Here is a 27978-nt window from a genome sequence, read left to right as displayed (position 1 = left end):
CACACTTGTTATTTCTGTTGAAAGATCCTACAAAGCAACGTATTTCATCCCTCAGGTAGCATAAGCACATTACACTTACAAAGTCTGTAGCTAGTCCACCTGCAACTGACTCAGTGGATGGAACTTCCTCCCCTGCTTTGTGAAAGGAGGGTCCAAAGCACAGCAGATTCACTGTTAAAAGGTTTCTCTTGCAAAGAACTTAAACTTATCTTCTGATGGCAAAGTAGTGATCCTAGTTCTGCCCTCAGTAACCCCTCTTCTGTTAATATTCCCTGCCCTCTTAGAGACATAAATCAGTGCTGGGAAGAACCTGTACTTGCAGTTTTTATCCAGAGGTAGCTGCTGTGCTTTTATCTTGGAGCTGTAAACAAAACAAAGTAAAACCACACACAAAAAAAGGTTGTCCACTTCTTGGATGGGTGAGTAATCCAGGATCATCCTAGGCACTACTTATCTCTCTGGAAGACATCCAAGATCTAAAGCATGTCACTTTATAAGTCTCTTTGGTGAAGCAGCTACAGCTTATTCCTGAGGATACATGGGAAATAGTACTACTACGGACCTTTAACATGGACCCTTAACAGTGTACACACTGGACTAAGGCAATTTGTGTGACAAGCTGTAGAAGAAAACAGGGGTGTTAATGAATTAGGAAAAGTTGGGCTATATAGACATGGTGATGGTTTCCAACTAGAACAATATATAATTTCCTTGGAAAGTACATGAAGCCAAATATTGCAATAACGGAGAAGAGACAATAAACCATGTCCATTCAGCATTGTGAACATCCGTCTCTGGGAAAATGTGAAGAGAAATTACAGTGTGATTGTTAGGCAGAAGCTTATTCCAGTAGGATTTGAACAAGATTCATTCACACCTAAACTTAATTCTTTCATTAATCAACACTACTGAAAATGGCACAATAAGTATCTGCATGTTCTCTTCTATTGAGTGTGAGCATTTTTACATCCACCTGTAGGATAACTGAGGTGTAAGAGTTGACCTATTCAAGTGACCTATTCAAACCCATGTAGAAAAACTACTCATAAACACATTTTCCAAATGATGGCTTTTCCGGTGGTACAGCCCTGCTCATAATGTTACTATTCTTTGGGTTTTGGATGTCAAAGTATGTTCTTTCTGCTGTGGATTAACTTGGAATAATGTTATTCCTGTATCAAAATTGAAAGAAAACAAGCAAAAAAAAAAGGTAGTTAACGTATTAGAAGTTAAATCTTGACAGTGCAAGAGGCTGCTGCAGAATTAACTAATCTGGGCAAAACCCTGAAGAATGCAGAGAAAAATACCTCAGTGCCAGTGGCTGCAGTTGAAATGAATTAGCCAGGAGTTAATAGAAATTTTTTATTTGTAATATTCATCATACTACAAGAAGTCTTTTGAACTCCAGAACTGAGGATACGGCCTTCAGCCTCCTCCTCAGCCAAGAACAAGTCAAACTATTCCTCAGAATTAATACAAAGGTTGCCTCACAGCCATGCTGAAAAGGCTAGGTCAAGTTCCCCATCAGCAAAATGAGCTGCTGTTGGGTACACTAAGACTTTGTATAATACATCGTTACCTGTAGAGGAAAAATGTTATGTGAGAGGCTGTTACTGAGGAGCAGCTCACTACCAAGTAGACTGCTGAGAGGTTCTACCAATTACCATTGGGAAGTGGTAGAAAACCTGATATTGAGTAAACATAAATAAATACAGCGATAACTCTTCCTCTGAAAAGGAAAAAAAAGGAATGTCAACCTTTTGAGCAATATGTGAGGTGTTGTTCTCTCACATCAGGTTCAAAGCATGTGAAATGCTCTTTCCTTTTGATTATACTAATGTTTAAAAGCACCAGAATCCCCTTGAGACTTCAAGCAGAGGTGTTTGGAGACAGAATGGCAATGACTATTAATCCGTGATGTGAAGTAAACTCTCCCACTAGGTAGCACTTGTAACTGCATCAGAAACACAATAGAGCCAACTAATGTGTGAACTGTCTTGCTCTGAAGCACTGCAGGGGAGCTCTTTGTAGAGGAGCTTTCAACGTGTGTGCTAGTTCTGTCTATCATTTGGAAAATACAAGAGGGTATAGTGCTGTGATTCAGGCATTTAGGGATGGATTTTTGGCAGGACTTCTTGTTTGTTTTTACAGGCAGGTTTAATACTAGCTGGGAAGTGGGGAAGCATGAAGAGAGGGGGTTGCTTTTGCAGATTTCCTTTTCGAAAGTTCAGGATTATAGTATTGAAAGGTTGCTGCAGGCAAGTTTGAATCCTCTTTTTCAACATAGTGAATGACTGGAATAAACTCTACTGTGATTCAGAAGCCAAAGCTTAAGCTGTTTATCAGAGGTTGCATTATAGCAAGAAAGTGGCTGGGAAGGGTATTTGCTCTGTTTTCATAACAGATGGAACCAGAAGAGAAACAGCTCTAATTCCAAAAGTTAGCCTACTTTAACATCAATAATAATGATGATACTTGGGTGTATTTCAGAAACATAGGTAAAGATAGTATGACCATGAATAAAGCTGAGGAGCTGGACACCAGAATTCTTCAGGCCCATTCAAACTTCAAGGACTTTTTGAACAAAAATTCAGGATGACTGACTTCTGCTACTGATTCATTCTGCTTACCTCACTGGTAAGCTAGGTGGCCACGGCATACTTTCTCTCATATCTTCACACCATAATAAGATAACATTTATCCAACTATCACAAATGTTTGTTTTCTTTGTTAGAGGAGTTAGAGTATTAACTTTCAAAATGTGTGTGTGTGGTTTTGTTTTTAATTTAAAAAAACCCAACAACAAAGAACAAAGAAACAAAAAAAACAACCAACCAAAAAAATCCCAAACCACAACAGTTCATAGACCAGGGCAGGTCAGATTGCTGCTGAATGATTATTCAAAGAGATATATAGCTATACATTTAAATATGTTTCCCATATGACTGCTTACTATATTACCTGGAATATTTACATTCAAACTTCAGGGTCATTGTTAGAAAATCAGCTAAAAGATGACTTTGCATAGAAGTTAATGATCATGTCTGAGCTTCACAGTTTATTAATTCACAGGAGCATAACAATCATGAATGCCTGTGAAATGAAAGTTAACTGCAGATCAAGTCTAATAGGATGGAAAGTTAATTAAAATAAGTTAAAAATAAATCTTAACATATTAGGTTTTCCTCTGCTATGAAGTAAGACATTATATGGTTAGATTTTAATAGGCCAGTCTATTACTTTCTCATAAGCTCTAATTTCCCTTATCTGTATGAGCCACAAAATTTTCTCATGCAGGTTTTTTTTTTTTTTTCTGTTACTCCATTATTTCTATTCATATTCTTATTCCAATCAATGGTCTTAAGCACAATCAAAACAGAGATGGAATTGGAAATATTATGTTAAAAGAACAAACACTTTATTGGGGTAATTCAGCTATTGGCAAAACTTGCAGCTTTGAACTGTGTGCATGAATTAAAAAGGTGCTCAAATTCTAACCTTAGTGCCCTGAGATTTACTGGCTTATTAGGTTTTAATGAACAGCACTGTTTTGAAATTAGAAGAAAAGTTTCACCTTCAAAAGACTCACTTATAAACACTTCAGCCTGTCTGGGTTCTTCCTTGACTTTTGCAAAAGGACACTAAACATAGATAGGCACAAGGACCAACATTAAGCTGGTGAAGAACTGGCAAGATTTGCCTGCTATTTCCAGTGCCCAAACAATGCATGCTAGTCTTTATTGGTAAATATAAGTTTTTAATTTGAAGTGGTTTCTTTTCACAGCCTTCCATGGCATTGAGTTATCCATCAAAATGGAAGCAAGTCAGAAACCAAAATGTCAACTGCTTGATTTCTACTACTTGTTACACAGGTACATGCAAAAGACACTCTCAACTTCCAATTATGTCAGCTGCCTCACTCTTGGATATGTGAATGTCCCATGTTTTCAGAAGTTTGTCTTTGCTTGTTTATTAGCTAATGAATCCGCACAAGACACTTTCATGTAAGTTGCCATTGTGCATTATAGTTCCATCACAATTCCTTATTATTCTCTCATTTAAATGCCTGGTAATTTAGTAGTGGTAACCACAGTTGAAAAATACAGAGTGGCAATTTGAACATACAACTGCAAGTAGAAGGATTCAGCACAGAAGCACTTAGCTTTAACATAGATGACAGCTGTAGGTGCTCTGCCTTCATAGGTGGGGAGGCAGTGCACAGAGTTAACCGGAAAAGCACTTCATTTCTACTCTTCCATCAGCTTCACCTTTCCCTTAGAAAAATATATTCTACTTTGAAATGCTTACTGTCTCTCATTTCCAACTTAAAACTATCTGATCTATTTCCAGCTCTAAAGATGTTCTACATACCAACTCACTGCCAACCCAGTGCTGGGATCTGAGAGTCAAGTTCGGGTCTCCTATCATCACCACTCATAAGGAAAGACTGTAGGTCAATGCCTGCCCTCAGTGACCTGGTAGGTACCCTATTGCCTTCAGTGGGTTTACAGAAATATGACTTACTTAACTTCTAAATTACTCCACTGGAGAAGTGAGAAGCAGACTGGAACATGCTCCCAGTTGCAGTGCTATGTGGGCTCCGCAAGGAGCAAACACATATTAGTGAGGATGAAGAAAAACTATTTTTTGCTAATCTACGGCATTAAGGCATAGCTATGGGTGAAATTGTTCCTTTCGCTTTAACAAATATGGATTTTCACACTGAAAACTACTCAGAAACATTTCCTCCCCTTTACTAGTGAAATTCTTTTAACCTCAGCAGCAATTTTTCTTCCTCCTTCCTCTGAAGCTGTTACATGCCCTACAAATCCTTTTCACTATGCGTGTCCCAAACCTTTTCCATGTCTCTCAAATAAAGCTTGTTAGTGAGTCACCAAAGGAAGCATCTTTCTGACCCCGCTGATTATGGTGTAAATATTTCTAAAGTGGAGACAACAATATTCATCCCTCTTACTAAAGGTCTGAACAACTTCTTTTTAACACCTGCAAAAAATTTTTAAAGTCTGAGATAAACAATGCTACTAAAGTACTAACAGTACATTTCTGGTCAAACATGGGACCTGACATATACGGCTGAGTGTTCTGTCAGATTAGACCACAAAGATCCAGAACATTATCAACCACAGAAATAAACATGGGAGTTGCAACAACTTACTTTAAAGACAACACATATTTTCTAAGCAAAAGGAGGATTCATCTCTGCTCTCTTCAAAAATACTAATGTTTAGAGTACAGATGCATGAACCGGGCTTAAAAAAGTAAGTGAAAGTCAAAAGCTGCTTGATCTCAGAAAGCCAACAGGCATTTCTCATGTATTTAACCCGTGTATTATAGAATAAAGTGGAGAATTGTAATGAAATACAATAATAAATATAGATTATATGCACCTTATAAAAACAGGCTGCTGTGCTCTACAGCTGAGCTTTGAAAAGCTCCAGCTAAAGTCTCTCCTCTATTTTAAACAATACAGATTTTTTTTTTTTCTCAGACTATGATTTCAGGTCTAGCTAATTCTATGTAGCAGTTTGTTTTGTTTTTTTCACGTGTAACTATACAAACTCAGCCCTAATCCTGCTAACTACTAAATACTTTCTACTTTCATTAATCCCAGTGCAAACTGAAGGGACTCAACATCTCATCAAGCTGCCAGTTTTCCAGCCAAGTGGTTAATGCAATTAGCAATTATGCATGCACGTACAAATATGCAGGAATATACACACAAGTTCTTGAAGTTTTTGACCATAAAAGTATTTAATTTGCATCCAAATTTCAAACTGTGATGGAGATCCAAGTGCTGACTGCTTTCTTTTCCACAAGAAAATTCAACATCCTGCTCATAAATGCTCTGGACAAAAGGTTTGGAAGAGAGTTATAAACAAGTGAGGAATGTGGTGGAAAAAATTCTGCTGTCGGTATTTTAAGCCTTTTATCAAATGTAGTCTCCCAGAAATACTCAGGGGTTCCTTGGGCATACAATTATTATTATTATTTTTAATGCATGCAATGAATTTCCTAATTCAGTATTTCTGATCTGATGTTCACTTCTGGCAAGCTATCCTACATCTGAAACCTAGGAACACGAATTGCTACTCACCTGCAGCAGTTTTACACTGATAATAATGCTTATATGTGTTATTGGTAACTCACATTAGCACGGAGAGGTAGAGCATGTTCATAATTTTTTACACTAGATTCACAGAGTCCTGCAATGTGACATTTTCAGGCCGTCTCCTGATGACCAGTACAGGATATTACCAGCACTCAGTTCTCATACCTAAGATATTTGCTAGAACTAGCTGAAATCTATCATCATATTCTGTAACTGAGTAATACTTCTGTTTTTATATATATGCTTACACATACACATATGTACTATGCATTACATATATATAGATATGTTTCTACACATGTATACACATATATGCATGCATACATATATATATCTCTCCCTTAATTCTTCTTTCCAGCACCTTTCCCAGTGCTCCAGTCAGAGATGCAGAGCTCAGATTTCTCGGATTTTACAAAAGGAAGCTGCATTTGTCATCCCTTAATCCCCTGTTGCAGAGAATCTCTTTCCTCCTCACCAGTTCCCTATGCTTATTAAGCTTTCCAACTATTTTCAGAACTCGGACGGTGGATGAGCAGAGACCTCCCTGTAATGGAACAGAGAGATAACTGTGCCTCTCTGCACAGCCTTGTCACTGCTACCCCTGAAATGATGTGTACAGTTCTATGCATTTCATTACCAGAAAAGAACAGCACAAGACAAAACAAAAGAGAAAACTGATGAAGAACCGCTGTTCAACAAGGAACAATGATCGTTGCTCTAAGCTGATGTCTGAAATCTTTAACTTCACTGTAGATAGCTCATTGGTCTTTTTTTTTTTTTTTTTTGCATTTGCTGAAATCTTCCTTGAATAGGAAAATTAATGTAATATGACACACCACAGCAAAAGCTGTCGTTGCCCTAACATGACTGGATCCCCAGAAAAATGACCTCCTGGAGCATGTATCTGACAGAAGGTTTAAGAAATCTGCGGGATCAAAATGCAACCTTTGTTTAAAAGTGAAGGAGAGATTAACTGAGGTTTGAAAGTGAAAGAAGAATTAAGACTCCAAGGTCTTATTTCAAGTCCTGCCGTTCAGACAGTCTTAAGGGCCTGGGCCACAAAAGGATTAACTGTCTCGTGTCAGCATATAAATCTAAAATTTAGATCTTTAAAGCAAATGCTCAGCTGCACTAATATCCACAAAGCTCCTCTCAGCCACTGGAAAAATTATGGCAGTACAGCTGTAAAATGCTGTCGGAGCGATTGGAATTCACACATGCAGCCATCTCTAGGATCCAACTGTTAAAATTCATTTTAAAGAAGTATGTTGACTGTGTAGCTGGCATTAGAGATCAAATCCCAATAAATGCAAGAGTCAGTACTGCTTTAATAGAGATTTTAAGTCAAAATAATTAGTTATCAATAACAACTGATATTTTAAATATCATCGTAAAGTTAGGCCTTCCAAAAGGTCTGTTTTTAAAAGTATTTCAAATGGTTGCTACCTCATTTGGCCCTCAGATTCCTAATTAATTAGCTTTAATGGTAGGGAAGTAAATTTGGTATGGAAAAAGAAACAAAACTACTCAAGTGTCTCACTTTAGAGGTTTCCATCTGAATACAGTGTTCTCACCTGAGGAGTGCCAAACCTGGCAGGTCTGTAGAGTTTCTTAAACTACCTGAATTCAGCTCATGTTTGGGCACTTGCTACCTACGAGACAGGCCAACAGAAAACTTGTAACTGGTCACAAGGAAGAAAAGGTTATCTGGGAGGCGAAAAAAAAAATATCACAGAAGAATAATGAAACTACTGGTTCAATAGAAAATGACATATAGATGACCAAGATTCATTTTTCCTGTGCTATCACTTTGCATTTGCTGTAGAACGCATGACCTGAACGCTCATTCTTCAGCAGAGAACTGTGTAAATATCTTTTCAGAGAAGGTAAGATAGGGAAAAAATTACCACACCAGGTTTCCCTGCTCCTCCCATATGGAGGAAGAATTACTACTAACAGAGCAAGCTAGGCAAAGAAATGACTATTTTCATCTTTAAACAATCCTGTTATTAGAATAGAGATGCCCCAGGCACAACATTTGCAGTTTGTTTTACCAGCTGTTTCTAAAAATATGGCCTTAGTGAGGGAGACTTTTTTCCCTGTCTCTTCAAAATTCTTTTTCCTTTTCCCTTCCAAGGGAAAAGTGATAGATGTGGAAAACAGCATATGTGAGAAAGATCACACAGCTTCAGGGACAGACTTTTACCATTGCTAATCAAAATAAAACAAAAAGCTATGAATGAAACAACTGAAGATGCTGAAATATACTGGTCCAACTCCTTTGATAAATGTAATCAAGGTTTTATTCTTCTAACACGATTGGTACAGAGCTACTGACAGATGTTTCCTATGGGAAAAAGTATGGTATAATGTTCTGCAGAACTTAATGGGGGAGGAAAGAAGTTGAAAATCTGAACAAGAGTAGTAAAAAACTCCCAAGTTAGTTAAAGGTGAAGGTTACTAGTCATATTTTAAGAAATTAAAGAGACAAGCGTAGTTAAATCTTGACACAATACTTATGACTACAAAACTTTAGTTTATTTCATAATAAAATAATTTGTTACAATGTGAACTTTTTTTTTTTTTTTCCTTTTAAAAACATCATTTTCAAAATGAAAAGGCATTTTAAGAGAAAAGTTGAAATTTGCATTTTAGGAATCATAAATAATTTTATTGTTTTGAACTTGATGCAGACAGTTCAGAGGAAACTAGGTAGAGTCTCCACAGTACTTTGACAACACCAGATCTTCACTTTTTATCAAAAAGAAACTAGGGCGTGAATATTTTCACTACTTTTGCAGTCTCTGTATTCCATTTGGGTTTATAGGGCATGTTTAAGCACCTGAAGTGAATGGTTTCAGGCAAACCTGGCAACCTCCTGGTTATCTTATCAGAAAATAACGCTCAGAAGGTGTTCACCATTTCCTGTTCAGAGCTCACTTACACTACTGCTGTGTAGAGCACATTGCAGCATTTTGTTCATGCAAAGGCTACCCACCAACCACTGGAATAAGGGCAGAGTTGGTAGCATGTCCAGTGTATTGTACCAAAAAAATAACCTTTTTTTTTTTTTTTTTTCCCCTTCAGATACACACATACTGCTGCTACACTCCTAAGACCCTTGACGTTTTCTTTGGCTGTCAAACCCTCCTTAATCCTCCTCACAGCTCTCTGAGAGCCCCTAATTCTCTGGCAGAGATAAGTGATTCAAAACCTTGCCAAAGGCACCTCCCTGATGTGAGTTCAGACATGCGCTGAGTCCTCTATTTCAGACTATGCCCAGATCTCAAACTTGAGAGTCACACTTGCCTGCACTCACAAAACACCTCTCCCAAAATGCTGGGATGTAGTAGCCGCTATCAGAGTTATACAAAAGCAGAAAACTTGAATTAACAGAACATAACAGGAGTATGAGAAAGAGGATAAAGCAAGATTCAAGCTATTTGTTCCACATTTACTTGTAAAGCTCCTAAACAAGTTTATTCTGCTCCTCTATTTCAGTTCCCCAAAATGCGCCTTTTAGCCAGAACATAAACGTAGCGTTAACAGATATATAAATATGTACACATACATACATGGAGAGAGACTGCTTCATGCATGTACTTTGCAATATACTAATTATCCATGTTTCCCTGACATAATTAGAGGGCTATTTTTGTCTGTTACATATAAAATTTATGAAGCCCCCAAGATTTCAGTAGTGAAAATCAGTGGTTGCTAAAACTCATCTCTAAAATGAGTCATTCTGGTTTCAGTACTAGGGAAGAAAAAGAATTCCTGACATCCATTAAAAAAAAAAATAATAATATCAAAATTGCTTTGGACTTCTGCTGTCCTGCAAAGGCAGAACAACTTGTTCCCCTTTTTGATGCTTCAGACATTTATTGTTCTGATACTGAGAGGGAGTGAAACCAGTGAAGAGAGAAAAGTGTGGGAATTTTCTTGTTTTTCTAAAAGAATCTAATTTTGAGATTTTGCATGTTTGTTTAAAATAGTTGTAGTTCCTCTTGAATGCCAAAAGAAGAGACAATACTCTTGACAGCGCCACCCCATGGGACCAACCAACTTCAGTTTTTATGAGACAGCAGCAGAAGAAAAATGAATCCTTGAATGTGGTTCTTTTGTAAGGTTTTAATAATGTATTTATTAGCACAATGAAAGTGCAGAATAAATTGTCAAATTAGTGGACATCTGAGATTGCAAATCCAGTCAGCCTTTTTTTTTTTTTTTTTTTTTCTTCTTCTATCCCTGGTTTCAAAACTGGTATCATCTTTCTCTCCTACTCCTCCCACTGCATTTAGGGAGTTAACACTTCGTATTGCTCAGGAACTGGGATTCCCAGTTGCTTTCAGTTGGGATAAAGCACTGATTGCTATTTCTTGTGATTAATAAATTGGAACTGAAAGAGAGAGGCAGAATGATGGCAAGGTAATAACCTCTTTGACATGATCATAAGCTTTGGTGTCTCGTGATCTACTTGGGTTGAAAATGGAAGTAGAATGGGCTTTCCTGCTGCACTGAGGGACCATTCCAGGTGTTATAGTTCATGTGAACATGAGCACCTTTGGGCTTCCAAAACAAAAGGCACCTTCAGGTCTAGGCATGATGACCAAAAGAAACACAATAAAACCCTTCAGAAGCAAAAGTATATCTATGTCCCTAGTAGCTGTAAATGCTCAACATGTTTTCTTTCTAACAGATATTATGTATCATCTTTCAGAAATCGGATAGTTTCTTCTTGTCTAAAGCTAACTAATCAGTTGCTATAGACATTTAAGGATCCAATATACATACATTTGCTTTTGATGCAAAATCTGTTCCTGAGTCTTGTGCTAGCTCTTCTCTTCCACTGAATGTGTCATTGGTTATTTTTTCTTTCTTTCCCATATATTTTATGAAGCTGAAAATCAAAGCTAACAGGGACAAAAAGCAAGTCCCAGCAGGTTGAAAATATCATATCTTAGTATTTTAGACATGTGTCAGCTTGATAACACAGGCACAGCGCTAGAGGGATTGCCAGAATGTGACAGTGCACATGGCTTCGAGTTTTAGAGAACACGCTTTAAAAAAAGATCGGAAGGCAGCAGGGGCAAGGTAGCCAGACTGTGGGTCTAATCCTGATCTCCCCATGATCAAAACCAGGGAAACTTCCACCAGCTAAGTCAGGCTGAAGAAACTGTGAAGTTTTTTGAAGGAAAATTCTGATCAGGATGGAAGTTCAAGTGATGGAAGTGCTGGTATGAACAATCTGTAAATTTTAAGTCCACTCGGGACATTAATTTATATAGCCTGAGCATGGTTCATTCCATTCCATGTGTTAACTGTAGAGGAAAAAAATATATTTAATGAAAATGATGCCACACCAATGTTCCCTGACATGAAAATACTTGGCTTTTGTATCCCTCACTTGCTTCTCTCTGCATTAACAGATTAGGAATCGTATCTACCTCATAAAAATATGCAATAATATTACAAGTGAAGACAGCACTTAGAACTAAAACCTCAACAAAGACATTTTACTTGTACATTTTTGGTTGTAAGCAGTACAGTACCATTTTGGTGTATTGCATAGCAATTTGCATCTGAATATCAAAGTCCATTGAAATATTAACTAAATCTTCTTTCCTGACAGGTCCACCTCATTTATCTAAGAAGAATTTCATTTACCCTGCCTTACAGGTAGGCACAGAAGGAATCAACACTAGAACGGTGAGTTCTCCCTCTTGCTCAGTGACAAATGTCACAAGAGCTGAAGCCAGCGTCCTGCTCTGAGACAGAAAACAGAAACAGTGAACTATTTCAAGTGCCAGAAATCCACCTATACACTTAGTGTGATAAAACAAAGCACAACGGGGCCTTCCACGGCATCTCCTGCACCTGAGTGAGCCTCTCACTCCCTGCAGCAGAGGGCCAGTCACAGGCACCACACAGGCTACATAAGGCAAAAAAAAGCAATCATTCAGCAGGACACACCAGCTTTGTCACAGCCTGGAGGTTACTGTCCTGATGCCTGGACACTTGATTTACTCATCACTATACTCCAAGATGAAGGTTACCCTGAACTTCATGATGCAGGGGGCGAAAACTCCGATTGTTCTGCTCCAATAACCTGCCACTTGAGCTAAAAATTGTTTCTTTTGCTGTTAGGCTCATAACAGGACTGTTCTAGTCTGTCTGACAGAGGGCAGTATTACACAAAACCATGACCTTGTTGATTATAATACAATTTTATAAGCAGTCACTTTATTTAAGCAATTGCCAAGAAAAAACTTTAGATTCTCTAGGAATTAATAGCTGTGAATAACACACAGATATGTAAAATCTAAACTGAAAAAGCTTTAAATGTTTATTCATTCTTGCTGTTATTAATACTACTCTATTGTTTCTCAGATCATATGAGAATTAAAAAAAACTGAACTGAGCAAAAGATCATCAGTTTTTATCTGTTAAAGAAAAACTATCTCCCTTTTATCCCTCTGCAAGTGCAGGAAACATATCTTGGGCAAGTTAAAATAAATAATTAAATGAAATAATTCCATGTTGGAGATCTGAACATATCCCATTACTTCCCTCTTCTGCTAACTCTTAGTTTAAACAGTTAAGCTTTATATCGTTCTCTTGTGAAAAAAGCTCATAGATTTCATCATCTCAACTCCCCTGCACAACAAATGAATTTCTGCAAAACGATTAGGATTTTAGCTAAACTAAAGGTATGTGTAAGCATGCTTTTTGTGATGACCTGAACATTACCTGCAAGGAAACTGGCTGCCTCTTCCTCCACTAACTGGAGCTGATGCACGGATACCAGCTGATGGATTTTAATGCACTGAGGCCTTCTGTGCCACTAACACAGCTAGTTCATTCAGCAGAAACAGAATTAAAGATACTAGGAAATGCACCACTTCACAAGCCAAAGGATGTTTTTTCTAAATAGTTCTTCAAGTCTAAGCAGACACTTGAAAACTCAGCTTGTTTTCTTCTGCCTAATGCATCACTGCATATTTATGACACATATGGCAGAAGACACTCCAGATGCATTTCTGGAATTGTGTTCAAGTTACACAAGTAAACATCAGCAATACAGTTTTTACTAGTATCGGTAAAGAGGCATGCGGCACGCACTGACAAACAGAAGACTGACTCCGTAGAGTAAGACACACTACTCTTAGATCCAAAGTATGTCCTACATTTTTGTCTGCAAACTGCAAATGAACTATGAACTGCAGGTTTTCAGAAACACCTTCACATAGGCATAATTTCAGTTGCATGTGCACAGTGATATTCCTTTCCCAGGGCTGCCTTTTACAAAAAGAAATTCTAGGTACTTTCCATTTAACATACATCCTGCACCTTACGTAGCGCTTCCTGGCTTCTACAGCACAGATAACAGTTCTTACTCTAATACATCAGCACGTGCATAAAAATCACCTAAAAAGCTGCCTAAGAAGTCACTTTAGCATTATGCCAGTAGCCCATTTCCAAGAGTAAAGTGATAACACAGTTTGAAAACTTTCCAGCTGCAAACCTTGTCATTCTTAAGAAGCTGTATGGACACCTTGTGACTTCCAGCTCGAAGTCTCGGGTGCCACCTAGAACGTCATTCAAAGCTTGGTGCCCCTTTGTGGACCCCCTCAGGCAGGTGGGGAGGGGAGGAAGGGGAGGAAAGAGGGATGACAGAGCGGTGGGGAGCTAAACACCAGCTTACAAACAGAGAACAGAATCACATAACAACACTGGACTAATGGACTCCAACACACTGACAAGACAGATGGACACAGACAAGACATAAGATCGCTACTGAGAAATTAAAAAAAAAACAGAGCAAAAAAACCCATAAAATAAAGTAGATATATAACGCTGAGGCTGCAAGAAGCAGCCAACAGTACTGGCATAACACTTCCAAAAAGAAGAAATTATAATACAACTAAAAATTAAAATTGAAATTATATCCCCCCAAATCATACACTACAGACTTGCTCGGTTAGCCTGAATGCGTAGCTCTGATGAAACACAAGATGGCGTCATCACAGCCCATGCACTGATTAATGGAGGCCATGGTTAGTTACATCAGCTAAACTACAACATGCCATAAAAACGATCTTGCACTGACCCAGAAATAAAACATATGACAGATACTCTGCATTGCAATAAAATTCTTTTTATGCCATCTGCGGTTTGTAGGGCTTTGTTGGAATAATTTTTCCTGGGAGAATGCAGGGGTAAAGGAAAATCTTTTTTTAACTTCTGGGTGTTTTTTCTCTGAGCTCAATCAAAAAAAAAGGAAAAGGGAAAAGACAGGATAGAGACTTTGCAGGAGTTTAAAAAAGGTAGGGAGAAGAGAAAATAAAAAGAAAGGAGGTGGAAAAATCTTCATTCTTTTGCACACAACTTTCTTGGGATGTCTGAAAATGTGGATTTCTTAAGGATGGCAAGAAAAGATTTTGTTGCCTTTATTGGTTTGCAGATCTATATCTCTTTTTTTGAGATGATTAAACCATTATTTTGTTGGAAGAACTTCAAAAATATAAATTGAAAAGTACAGCAATGATTTAAAAAATTAAAAATAGCAGTATGGCACCATTACGAGCCAAAAAAATAAATGGGAAAGAAATATAAAAGAAACTAAAATGTCAATCACCAAAAATTCATGCGGCACAAGATGAGGTGAAAAGACAGAAAATGTTCTTCAAATATATACAATGTATATATCTATCAATATATACACAGAGTAAATGTGTATACATCGATGGATATACCTGTATAATTTCTTTATTCTCCCTGCCCCACCCTACCCCAAGGCTAATTGGTAGATGAAACTATCGATTAAAAGTAAACAAATAAATAAAAGGAAGAAAGAAAAAACTATAACAAAAAAATAAATTAACGTGCTTTTTTCACCAAAAAATAACAATATCATGCATCTGTCCACACCAGCGGATGCCAAGGTTAGATGAAGGCATGAATTTCTGTGTAAACATATGATTGGATGATAGGGGCTCCTGCTGATATTGGTCATTTATTACTTTAATATATACATATACATATACAGATATATATATGCACATTGTATATAGTGCATATATAGATAAAATATCCTCATGGGTGGGGCCTTTGGAGTTTACATAGGAAAAAAGACCAATATGCTGAAAAAAACAAACTGAATATAAATTCTTAATACAAAAAACCAAAAATTCCTGTAAGTCATCTGCATGATTGATTAGTAAAACTTGTTCGTTCATTTTTGTTTTGGCTGTAAGACTGTAGCTAGGAAATTCCACTAAATGAGTGATGCCATTATGCCCTGGGAAATGCTGCAGAGGAATCCCCCTCCTTGGGTCAGTATAGTATTCAGCCCATGAGATAGGAAGCCTACTTCTTTGCATACTGTGAGGCACATATCCAACCTCAAAGGCCATTTCTTGTTCATAGCGTGAGAAATGGAGCAGAACTCTTTCTTCTTGACAAAGGAAGAGATGGGGAGTAACTGAGCACTGCATTTCTGGGGGATGTTTCTCCAAGGAGAGCAATGAAAATCCCCTGCATTCTTCAAGAAGGCTGATGCACTATATGGAGGACAAGAGCCAAATCATAACTTCTCTTGGTTTCTTCAGTCAAGGTTTCTACAGTTCTAGCACACTGTTTTTTATATTGTGCTGGCTGCTTTAGACTCTTGGAAGACATTTTCTTCATGTTTTTTAGGTAAATAAATCTGTGACCCAGGCAGCCTGCAGATACCTGGTTCTCCAGTTTACATGGATGGAAGCTTGACTGTTCTAGCACATAAGTCGGGACCCTGAAGCAGATGGGTGCAGGCCAGTAAATTATAGATACAGACACCATATTTGTAGAATATGCATGTCCTGCACATGAATATATGCTACACTGTTTTAACTTACGCTACAAAGAACTGGAGATTTTGGCATCTCTGTTGCTGTGTCCTGTGCCTCATGGGAAAAGCTTACCAGTCTGATTAGATAACATCAACCGTATGATAAATGAAGCTTTTTGGAAAATACAGAATAAATTTCTCTTGAAAAAAATCACCTAGAAAATTGTTGGGCCAATACAAAGGGAAGGCTGGGAACTGCACCAGGGAAGAAACACAGGATGTGTCAAGCCACGGAGTTAAGATCAAGCCCTCCAGACCATTTCAAGAGGTTGCATTGGTGGGCTTCAGGCTAACCAGTGAGTATTTGTGCCTTACTGTTTTGACTAGTACAATGAACAGCCTGGGTTATGATCCCAGTCAGCTGTCCAGTCATTGTTATCAAGCCTTCCTGGTGCCAGAGCACTGCGCTAATGGACCCACTTAATGGGAACAAGGGCAATGACATGAGGAGACAGCAGCAGCTGCTGTCAGGAAAGCACAATTATAATCGTCATAGCTTTGAAGTAGCAGTAAGATCAGATTGTAGGGATGCTCCTCATTTGACTGGAGACATGCTTTCTTTCTCTACAAGGGTGTCGTGCTTCCTAGCTAGGAGTAAAGCTATTTCCCTTACAAATCTTTCAGTCTCTGAGAGCATCTGAGGGACCAAAATGCCATCACAGAGCTGTGTCCAAAAGTGCAAATGCAGGACCCTGGCTTCAGCTTTGAGGAACTCGAATATTTGAGCCTCAGATCACCCTGGAACGGGCCAGAACAGAGTCCTGTATTGTACCAGAGAAAAGCATCATATTTCTGGTGCAGAAACCATAAGGTTTTCAAACTTGTGTTGGGACAAGCAACATTTCCATAGAAATAAGAGAGGGACTTCTGTCAACTGTAAGTTCAGGGCAGATGAATGGTTTTATGCTCTCTATATCATTTATAGTAAGCCATTCTGAGAGATCTAGAATCTAAGGGCTTGTCTGCCATGAGTATTTTTTTTTGTCTCTGAACCTTCAATGGCTTCTTTTTCATTAGGTAAAATACAGACATCGTTTGGATTCACAGTTGTCATTGCCACCACTTTTCAGAATAATTCCTTACGCATACATCCATGTCTATGGAGGATGCCTGCAAGCTATCTCAGTCAGGACAGGTCTTGTAACTGCTCCTGGCCTCTACACAAGGGGATCTATAGAAATCCCAACAGAAATCACTTTCAGAAATGAGGCACAGAGAGGTGTCCAGTCTGGTGCAGACTAAGAACTAACCAGGAAAACCTCGAGGGGAGTGGAGTGAGAAAATTGCCATTACACTGTCTTCTTTTAAAGAGAGGCAAGTATCCAGATGCAGATCATATGCTTACTGAGATTCAGGTTTTTGATTCAGTCAGAGTTAAGTGGCAATAAGACCTGGCAAATGGTTCTCATAAGATATTCAGCCTCAAAGAGGACATGATTTTCTGTCTTTTGAACTATGTTTGAGTACACCAAAACCAAAGTCTTCAAAAGGGCTCTGTAGGGTACTGCCTTTGATGCAGACGGGACCAAGTCCAAAGCAATATATTTAGATCTTGGGATTTGATTCTGAACCATATGAAATCTGAAAGCTTTTGATTTGCAGGGCAGCATTCTCTGCTGCCCTTGCCTTGGTTATTGCACAGCAAGTTCATAGTGATGTATATCATATCTCACAGCTGCAGCAGTGAGTTCAGTAACTTTTGCATTACTGGACCATGGCACTGAGGGTGATGGAAGGCCAAGTCCTGGTGCTTGGCAGAAACTCAAGAGCTTTAAAAGCTACACATTATCCAAGCAACAAAAAGGGTCCTGTGCTGGGTTAGGTCATTTAATTTTCAATTCGCTGCAAAAGCGATCAGGCAAGCCAGAAGGCAGCATGAAACACACTGACCTGTCAACAGAACAGGATGAAGCAACTTCAAATGGTCCCAATTAAAAAAAAAATAAAATCCAAGTCCACACACTAGAAAATACAAGCAAGATAATCTGGTACTTTTCTTTTCACAATGTATATATTTAGTACCAGATCTTGGCATACAGCCAGAATCCTGACTTGGCTGGTGGAGTGTAAAGGCAAACATATCTGCTCAGCCAAGTCAGCACCAATGGATTTTGGTAAGCTGGCTCAGATTGCTTTAGTGTTCCAGAGCGTAGTGGGCTGCATGTGTGCATTAATACTGGCTGTATTGCAGATACTGTTCTACTTTCCCTGGATGCACTGGGAATGGAGACAATAACATAGACAAAGAAACCTAACTGAGGAGCACCATAAACTTGTTACTTTTCCTTCTTACTATGATGGGATAAGCTAAGTTTGTACTTTCGGAGGCAAAAAAGATCTGCATATCCCTCTTCCTTCTGGTGAGTGTGTACACCAGTAACTCTGAGAGCAGTAATCCTCAAAATCTGGAAGTGTAAATTTCATCAGCAAGGACCATCAAGGGGATTTTTTTTTACATCTAATCAGGCTAACTTCCATTCTCAACGCCACAGTAACTCCCAAGAAAAGATTCAGATTTCAGTGGTTCATGCAGAAAACCATCCTGTGGAGGAGGAGTGGGGTTCAAAGAAAAGATACTGGGTGAAATTTTCAAGAATGTGTAGCAGTTTAGGATAGTACCTTCAACAAATTATATTATTTTACATGGCAGATATTCAAACGTCTGTAGGCACTTATAGCTTCTGACTGTAATGCTTAGCAGGATTTTCAAAAGCAAGACATTTTTACAAATCCAGTTTGTACCTGTTTATAGCATTAGATTTCTAACTGTGTCAGGAAAGAGGTATGTTTTAGTCTAGAAATGTTGCTCTAAAGCACTCTGAAATTTCATGCTAAAAACCCGGTTTACCAAATTTCTCCCCAAACTGTGTTTTTTTTTTCCTACTGGCAGCACCAGATGAAAATATTGTTATTACAATTTATAACCATTGAATTAATCTGCAAATATAAATGATAGCAATATACAAGAGGAGGAGTCTGATAAAGATATCATTTCCTCCTTTAAATGCAATAAAAGATATCATTTCCTCCTTTAAATGCAATACTTGGCAATCAGAATAATAATTTAAAAAAAAAAAGTAGTCTTGAAAAGTTAGCGAAACTATAATTGATTACTATCCATTCACTTGCACATCAGTTATGGTACATCAGTCCCTTTAGTGTGGTCTTGTAAAACTCACACCTCACTTACATGATAATGAATCTGCTGGCACTTCATTAGTACCTTTACTTAACATCCTAGTACCTGTACTGTTTAGGCTTTACAATCTAGTATTATATACACTGGTTTTCTGCTAGGTGGGAAGTTGAAAAACTCAGAGACATCTGTGAAAAAAGAGAAGGGAGCAGGATGAGCTATCTGTTAGCATCAGTCACAGTGTCACTGCCTTCCCATCACAGGTATGTCAAGAGTATGGGTGGAAGTTCCCAGCTACAAGGCAGCGCCAGTCTCAGGTTAGTGCAGGACCAAGTTCTACCAAAAAATGCAGGCACAGCATGATGAATTGAAAAAAAATATGAAAGCACTAGCCTTGGGTGAATTTTAATGTTATTTTTGTATTAATCAAATGGCTTCAGGAAACTAGAAACAGAACGTTTATAAAGCTTTCTGGGGATTTTCCTAAAGAAAATGAAATCATCCCAAATAAAATAAAGCAAAAACAAACAAAACAAAACAAACCCTAAACTATTTATATGTTTCACTTTTAAGGACAAAAGATTCTGACAAAACTCTTTCTTTTAAATGTACACAGAAATTCGATGATGTCTGTTCTCTATTATAGATATGCTTAACTCATGGCAAGCCTCAAAAAAGACAACTTGAAAAAGCCTGTAAGAAATAAAATAGACTGCAGTTGCCTGCTGGATATCACATCATATATCTCACCAGAAAGAAAAGCCATCAGTTTATCAAAATGTATCTGAAAGGAAGGAGTTGAGTCAGTTCCACATGGCCAGTCCTTCTGACTCTTTAATGGATACATTTTGAAGCATCACTGCAGATAACAGGGCAAGAATTACTACTAATTTTGTTATATTAGGACTATGTTTTGGTGCTCCCCAATTTATTTGGGTTCACAGGAAACAAAATTAGTATAAATACATTACCATGTTAACTGTATTCAAAATCCCATGGACAAATGTATCCTTTCACAGTCCAGAGCAATTAACCATGGTTAAACAATGCTAATAACCCATTATTGCTTCACTTTTGTTTTTCTTTTGTTTTTCCAAACATTTGCCCTCCTCACTTCATAAATCTTTATTATTTGTCACATACCACATTGATATTTTTGCTTTCCCACTGTGTCAGTGAAGTAACTGCTACAAACATCTAAACTATTAATTATCTGTGATCACTTTCAGGAAGCTTGGCTTTCCATGTAAACAATTTTATATTAACCAAATAGTGACTACATATCTGTGTTTTGCTGTTGCCAAGTCCATGGGATCTGATGCTCGGCTGTAGAATTTTTATTTTATATACAGTGTATATATACATAAGTGTATATATATACACACATATACACACATATATATACATATATAACCATATATGTATACATTCACACACATATAAATATATGTATGCATTGTTTTTTGCAAATGAAATCAGAACACAAGCAAAATAAGACTGACCTGACTTACCTGTACTAGGTTCACAGTCAATGAAATCTTCATCATCACTGGAACATTCAGCTGATGAAACGATGTCATCTGTTGTCTGGCATGTGAAAGAAAGGAATGAAGAAAAAAGAACAGATTAAAAAAATATAAGATACTTGCAAGTCAAGAAGCTGTTACAGAGGCTGTCAAGTATCCTAGAAATAAAATGTTTCAGAATTGTAACCTTTAAAATATTTAACTTGTACCAAGCATTCCAGATATGCCTGTGTAAATGGTCCCTCCATGGAGCTGGATTCCCTGTGGAAGGAACAGCACTTGTCCCCTGCTGTTGGGTGTTTCAGGTGTGCAGAGGAGCGATGTGCCCACCGGGCTGCTCAGGTCAGCAGGGGATTGCATGGACACAGCAGTTACAACACCTGCCTGGCTGGTAGCCTGTCCTCTGACAGCCAGAGGAGTTGTGTCTGGTTGGAACATGCTGGGCTCCTTGATATATACCAATACCAGCCAGAAGGCACCTACTGAGAGACTGAACATGCTTTCTGCATAGCAAAGCATCCAAGATAGACTCGGATAATAAGCACCACCTGGGCAGCTAGCAGTGCCCTTTGCTGTGTTGCTAGATGCATCACTCTGAGGCAGAGGCAATTTCTGCTCTGTTAATGAACTCCTCCAGCTGAGAATACTTTGTATTTACCCAGATAGTAAATACCCGTGCAACCTATTTGTTACACTGTGAAGAACTGCTGCATGAGTCAGGTAAGTCCAAGGTGCAGCCTCACCTGCCTACTTGCAAAGTGAACAGGGATGTGGCTGTGGCTGGGCTGACAGGCTGGAGGGTCTGGTTCTGAAAAGCTTTAACCAAACTGTGACTGTTGATGGCCCTTACAGGTTTCAATCCATTCCTTTGCATTTTCAGCTGGTGAGATTTTTTTTTTTTTTTTTCCTGCTGGTCTAATTAATGAGCAGCATGTACTGCAGCATGTTAGAGAGAAGTGTACTAGCGTCTCTTCCCAGCAGCATCTCCTGCCTGTAATTGCTGCAATTAGTTGAGTTAGTAATGTAGACCATTAGGGAGGGTGTGTGGCAGCCTCTGGACACAGGTTGTAATGTTCCTGCACACAGTACAAAATTAACCCAGCTCAGCAGCATCAGCTCAAACTGTGGCTTCTGCTGAAATTGTCTCCCTTAACAACGTCTCCTCATAGAGAGCCGCCTATTCTGCTGAGCAGCAGGATCAGCAGGATGACTCCTGAAACAAAACAACTAAAATGCTCCTCACTGGACAGGAAGCATTGCTGAAATCTCAGCCCCTGAGGAGTAGGGCAGCTGTACTTCAGTATGCTGTACTGTAGTAATCCATGTGAATATTCCTGTGAATCTCACATCATGAGAAGCTTTCCAAATCCTTATTCCTGACAAAGACTCTCCAGTTTTAAATAAGCTTTTCTTTACATTTCTACAGCTGCTATGGCTGTCTCCAGCATGCTCCATGTTCCCTGTTGCCTCTGCATAATTGTTCTGCGGTCTCAAACTTTTCTTTAGCTTCCTGTGTTCCCAACACTAGCAAGTCCCTCAGTCCACTACCAGAAGTTCCTTGTGCTCCCCCTTCTCTGTTGCTATTTGAGCTAAAGAAAAAAAACAGAACCAAGCAGCCAGTCAGAAAGATCAAACTGAAACTGGCATTCCTTCACTCTTGATTTCAGAGGCTTAGATTGAGCCAAGAAAGAAAAATAGGATCAGTTGGCTGTAAACAAAAATTATAAAAATAGAGCGTTGCTAAAATAACAGTCATGAAGCAAGGGAATCCCAGTTGCATTTCTTAGTCTTACCCTGGTATTTCCATTTGGCAACATTTTGCAGGATGCAATCTGGCAGTAGTTTTATGCTCAAATACTTCCATAATCTTGCCTCAACAGGGAGACAAGATTAAAAGGAACTGAAGGTAACGTACAAAGCAATTTCCTGCCTGACATGCTAAGGTCATTTTCTTAGCATCTTCTTTCAGTCACAGAAAATGAAAGAACATTATTGAAATCCTGGTGACTTCTTTCTTAAAACAAAATGGCTTTAAAAGTTCTCCTGTTCAGTGGGAGGTGAAGAAAGGAGGAATCCACAAAACATAAATTTGCTTTCTGTAATTCGTCTGGTCCTGTCACATATACTTTAGAAGACATTATTTATCTTGAAGGACATCAAATCACTTTATAACTTCTATAAACAGTGATCATATCCTCTAACAGCGAAATGCAGCTGTCCCTGGGTAGAAAGATATTAATTTGTAATTGCACCACTGTAAAGTAATTTAGCACAATAAGTCAACAAAACTATACTGCAAAAAAAAAAAAAAAAAAAGAAACAGGTGAAATGTAGCTAGCAAAACTGGAGATTTATATTACAATTGTCTAAAGCACATGTATAAGAGTGTTAAGCATAACACTGTGAATAAAGAATAAATTATCCATCACTACAAGAAGACCTTGCTCAGATAGTGCTAAGACCCTAGCAATTGGTTTTGATTTCCAGATTGAATTTAGAGCATGTGGATTTTACTCTTGGTTGAAGATAGGACAATTCACATACAGAGTCTCATAGAAGAACAGTGACAATTTGCTTCAAGTAGGAAATGAATAGAAAAAATGGTAACAATCTATGGTACTACTTATCAACTGCTATACCTATCCACTTACTCACTTGCTTATATCTGTGGCTTCATGCAACTTGGAATCATACAGAAATTAGCCTGCCCAGAAAGAAAAAGTAGGTGATACTTCTGATACTTCTTTACACTTCTTTCTTTCTTTCTTTTTTTTTTTTTTTTTTTTTACCTAAACTGGGGAATGCCTTTCAACAGGATACTGGTAGATAGTAAAAGTTCAGATGCATTTTGGAAGTGATTGGTCAAATCCATCCAGAGCTGTTAAATACCTCACACTCAGCTTGGGAAGACCCTGTGCCACAAACACTGAAGACCAAAGAAGCATCACTATTTGCAATGTCTTGTTTAGGACCCTCTCCCTGGGGCCCCATGTACGGCCAGGGCCAGCAACAGGGTGAGGGGTGAGATGTGCCTCTGTGGCCTCCCAGCCACTCTTATGCAGGACAGATCATGAATGTTGAGGGACACAGAATCCTGAAGCCAAGATGAGTTCTGAGCAGGAGCTGAAAAGTCATGGAGCCTGGTCCTTGTATATCTTGATCAATTTCCCATTTTATAACCAGCTTAAGGACAGCACATGCAACAATAGTGTGCTGCACTCTCAGATATGCAGTCTAGATCTCCTTCTAGAGCATCCTCATGCAGTTTGTGTTGGTTCTGAATGGAGGACACAGCCAGCCGGACTCAGACAAAATACAAATGTATGATGTGCAATACTCACCAAACCTGCCAACTCTGACCTGTATCTGTACTTTTTAATGACTGGTTCCACACTTGATTGTATCAGTATCTCTTCTCCCCATCTACGCTGCATGCTATTTCCCCTGATATTCCAATTTTTCTTGCTCTGTGGTTGCTGTTTGTCCCAAGTTACTGATTTTGTATGTATAAAAATGAGGGTTAGAAAAAGAGAAAAACCTCCAAAAGTGGTGTTAGACTTAAGTCAAGGTCATTAATGAGGTGTTTAGAAACCACAGAAAAGATAAGTACACTAATCTGTCTTGCTGTTTCCTATCTCATATTTTTAATCTCGGCACTTTCCATCACAATTCATCGCTAACTGATTTTCTAGTCTCATCACATATTGGTTTTCCATGCACCTTCTGCTCAGATACCAACATCTGAATCATCCCAGAGGAATAAAGCTGTTTCAGTGAGAAGCAACAGCAAATTCCTGGCCACAGAAACAAACTCAAGGAAACCTCCAGAAGACCATAATTTCTTATACCTGGAATCTGTACCTTTCAAAACCCTCCTGGAGCTAAGAATTTTCACTGGGTGCTTATTAAACTTGCTGCTTCCACAAGAGAGGAGAGACCAGTGAGCAGTGACCCCAGAAATCTCTCCATCAACACCATTTCTTCTCATCAGAAACAGCAGCTCACTGCGAGGCAATAAGGAAAACTAGCTATTCACTTCTGGTTCCCTTTCCTCTTGTTTTGAAATGAGGCTGATTATACTCACCTGTTGGCCCCAGGAGAGGTAAACAGATTAATTCTTTAGTGTCTGTCTAGTGATCTGGAGATGGTAAATGCTAGACATTCTTATGTACAGGCAACATGATAGTAATGAAACATGCTATGATGAAAATGATGTTTGTGTTTTCATTGGAAAGAACATGAGAGAGAAAATATTTTTCTATTCAATATATTAGCTAAATTCTATATTAAAATAATAATTCATACTATACTATTTTAAAATATGTATTTCATTTTTAAAACATTCCAGCTTTGAAATTACTTGGCCCTGTATTAAAGGCCATAAAACTAAAGATACGTATTATAATAACTTTCAATAAAATCTCTTTCTGGCAGGAACTCTTTTTATTCCTTCCTCTGAAAGATTTTTTATGGCATTTATATTATTATTTTTTCTCTCCCTCTCTCTAGTGTTTAATGAAATTGCCTTGGAATAAAACTGGGGTAAGAGAAAGTGCTAAACTCTGAGTCCACCCTGCAGGATTTATGGGTATATTTACCTTCAAATTCTTTCAATTTCACTGAATTGGCTCCCCGTTCCTTTCCATGAGTTATTAGTTCTGTAATCACCTCCTCCTAATTATTCACTCTAAGGGCCTCTTCAATCTCACCGCAGTGATGGTTCTACATCTCTGCTCATTACACTGTACGTACTGGTGTGGGATGTAAAGCACATGAAAATTTGGGATGGCATGGAAAAACCTACTTAAGATGACTCCATTCCCATTCAATCCTCCCAAGTGCCCAAAGCCCTAATTTATGCATCAGATTCACAACCTTTGCTCCTTTGTTCTACACAAAATGGCAGGTGCTGAATCTTCCTTTTCCCAACTGCAAATTTTTTTGTCACCTTGCTCTTTGGGTGCACCATTATTTGAGAAAGATTAAGCATGCTGGGTAAAATAAGTCCTGTCACAGAACGGCTTTATGAAATTATAAATAACACACCCAGGAATGATGGAGTTCTCACTTGTAGTAGGAGAGAAAAGACAAGGACCCATAAATTCAAACCCTGCAGACAAATTCCTCCAGAAGTACATACTTGGCTGTTGCTTTTCTCTTCTTTTCCTACTTGCCTTTTGCTTGAAACTCTTCTGCACACTGTACACATTACATCCAATTCAATACCATTATTTGAAAAGCAACACTTATTGCTTTGTTGTGAGAGAAGTGTTAATCTCTTTGCCCCAAGGAACCACATTTTAAAATCCTTCTTGAGATACGACCTACAAAAAATGCCAGGCACAAACTTCTTCCCAATAGTGGTGAAATCCAGTTGCATTAATCTGAGCAGTGCACTTGTCTCTCACACCTAAAACGTACAGAGCTGAAACTCAGCAAACTTTTCTTAGATCTGACCACTTGACTCCCTCCACTGTTCCCATACTGCTGTATATTCTGAATATCTCAAATTTATTATGGAATATAGACAACATATTGTCTTCTATGCATAAGAGCATACAGTATGAATGGTCCCCCTGAATGGCAAAACTTTAGTGATGCTCTTCTGTTTTCCAGAAACCAAGATGTTTCTTGGCAAAGAGCAGGCTTGAGGCATTTGCTGCCTTGTCAAAAGAAGAAAGCAGAGGAAATGTCTGTCACATTGTCATTTCTAGTTTGAATAACTCAACCTTTTGTACTTTGATAACCGGCCTTTTAAAAGAACTTTTATTCTGTTCACAGTATTTCAATTAAATGGGAATCCTTCATCTGTCCTTTCTACACCTTACATTTGTTTCTCACTGTCTATTTAATCTTTATTTGCAAAATACCCTGGAGTTCATTACAGTATAGCAGACTTGAGAGACTCAGCCTGAACAAATTCAAGGTACTACATACAGATACTGCATACCAATGGGAAAATATTAGAAATGTTGCTAAAATCATAATGAAGTCTTATAAAAGAAGCTGCAAATTGGGACTGCATAAATTTTGAAGGACAGTCCTGGATCTACTATCAGTGGCTAACGGGTATTAATCCTCTCAAACTCATTAGCACTGGATACTACATCATGTATGTTCTTATCACAGCAGGGACACAGCTACAAAGATGTGCAAGCCTTTTGCACCGCCACACACTGGTGCTGAGGTTGTGTCTGCCACTGCAGAGGCAATGCATCAAAGAACATGAAACTAATATTTTTTTCTCCACATAGCTCATTTGAGGAGTGAAAACAAGAGAGCCAAGTCCTCTGTTGGTTTAAATTGGCATTGATTTCAACCAGGTTACAACAATTTGCAGCAAGAAAGCATAGCTCATTACGTTTAGTTTTGGACAACTCAATGCCAAAAGATTTAGAGTAATTGGAGGCAATTCAGAGAAGAGCCACTGAAAAGATGAAAGAACTGAAGAGATGTATGAATGAGACAGGCTTAGCAAAATTAAACATCAGATCTTGACTTAACAAGGACGTATGACAAATGTCTACAGGTATCACAAGGGTGTAATAAAGTTCCAGAAGGAAGGTGAACTATATAGGGTGCTTCAAAAAAACAGAGGATAAAATTAAGCCCCCCAAAATTTAGGATTATATTCAGCAAGAAAAATTTCAATAGTGTTGTTAACTATGGAGAAATGTCCCCAAGGAAATCCTAGAGCTTACCAGCGCTGAGATTAATCACTTGGCCATCCCTTTCAGGTATGAATATCATTCATATATATACTCTAGTAGGGAAGAACTCACCCCATCTGCATTCAGTCCAATCTAATTCACTCCAAATCAATTCAGTATTTGCATCCTCTCCATCGCTATGTAATATAAACACATCATTATGCATTTCTCTCTGTCATTCCAAAGCAGCCAGTAAAGCTATCCAGCACAGCCTTCCAGCTAGTTGTACTCAGAGCAAGTACGTATCATTGCTGTAGACCTGTCCGGACCATGGGAACAAAGCCGTCCTTATGTTCCTAGGACCCTGACTGGCTGGAAGCTGGTAGGTAACCAGCAGGCATGTACCCTTCAACAGTAGTCCAGCAAAAGTGCATTTCCTGGCTGCTTGTTCCTGGTTGAACATAAAAGCTGATTTGCTGTCAAATTATATTATTAAGTAGACATCATCACTACCCCCTACCAAAATCAGCCATTTGTCCATTACTACAGCAGATGAGATTAAACAACCAGCCAATTAAGTAAGAGAAAGTAAAAAATAATCCCCCCAATTGTGTGTCAATCCAGAGTCATGGGCAGTCATGTTTAAA

The 27978-nt window shown here is 38.4% G+C and overlaps 1 protein-coding gene across 47 annotated transcripts in view; it reads right to left on the bottom strand.

Moving 5' to 3' along the window:
• NRXN3 (neurexin 3) overlaps positions 1–27978 on the bottom strand; it is a 1036700-nt gene that overhangs the window by 19290 nt on the left and 989432 nt on the right. For 28 of the 47 annotated variants that reach the window (XR_011739408.1, XM_071809509.1, XM_071809486.1 and 25 more), the window contains one exon: positions 20658–20742. Coding sequence is in view for 45 of the 47 variants with exons in the window: in XM_071809509.1 (XP_071665610.1) it covers positions 20658–20742 (85 nt within the window). In the remaining 2 variants the exon portion in view is untranslated. The remainder of the gene's footprint in view (positions 1–20657; positions 20743–27978) is intronic. The other 19 variants (XR_011739409.1, XM_071809490.1, XM_071809505.1 and 16 more) reach the window with 1 other exon arrangement.

This window comes from Patagioenas fasciata, chromosome 5 (genome assembly GCF_037038585.1).
Source record: "Patagioenas fasciata isolate bPatFas1 chromosome 5, bPatFas1.hap1, whole genome shotgun sequence".
In the NCBI taxonomy this organism is placed as follows: domain Eukaryota; kingdom Metazoa; phylum Chordata; class Aves; order Columbiformes; family Columbidae; genus Patagioenas; species Patagioenas fasciata.
The sequence above is the reverse complement of the archived record's forward strand: the minus strand, read 5'-3'. Positions and strand labels throughout refer to the sequence as shown.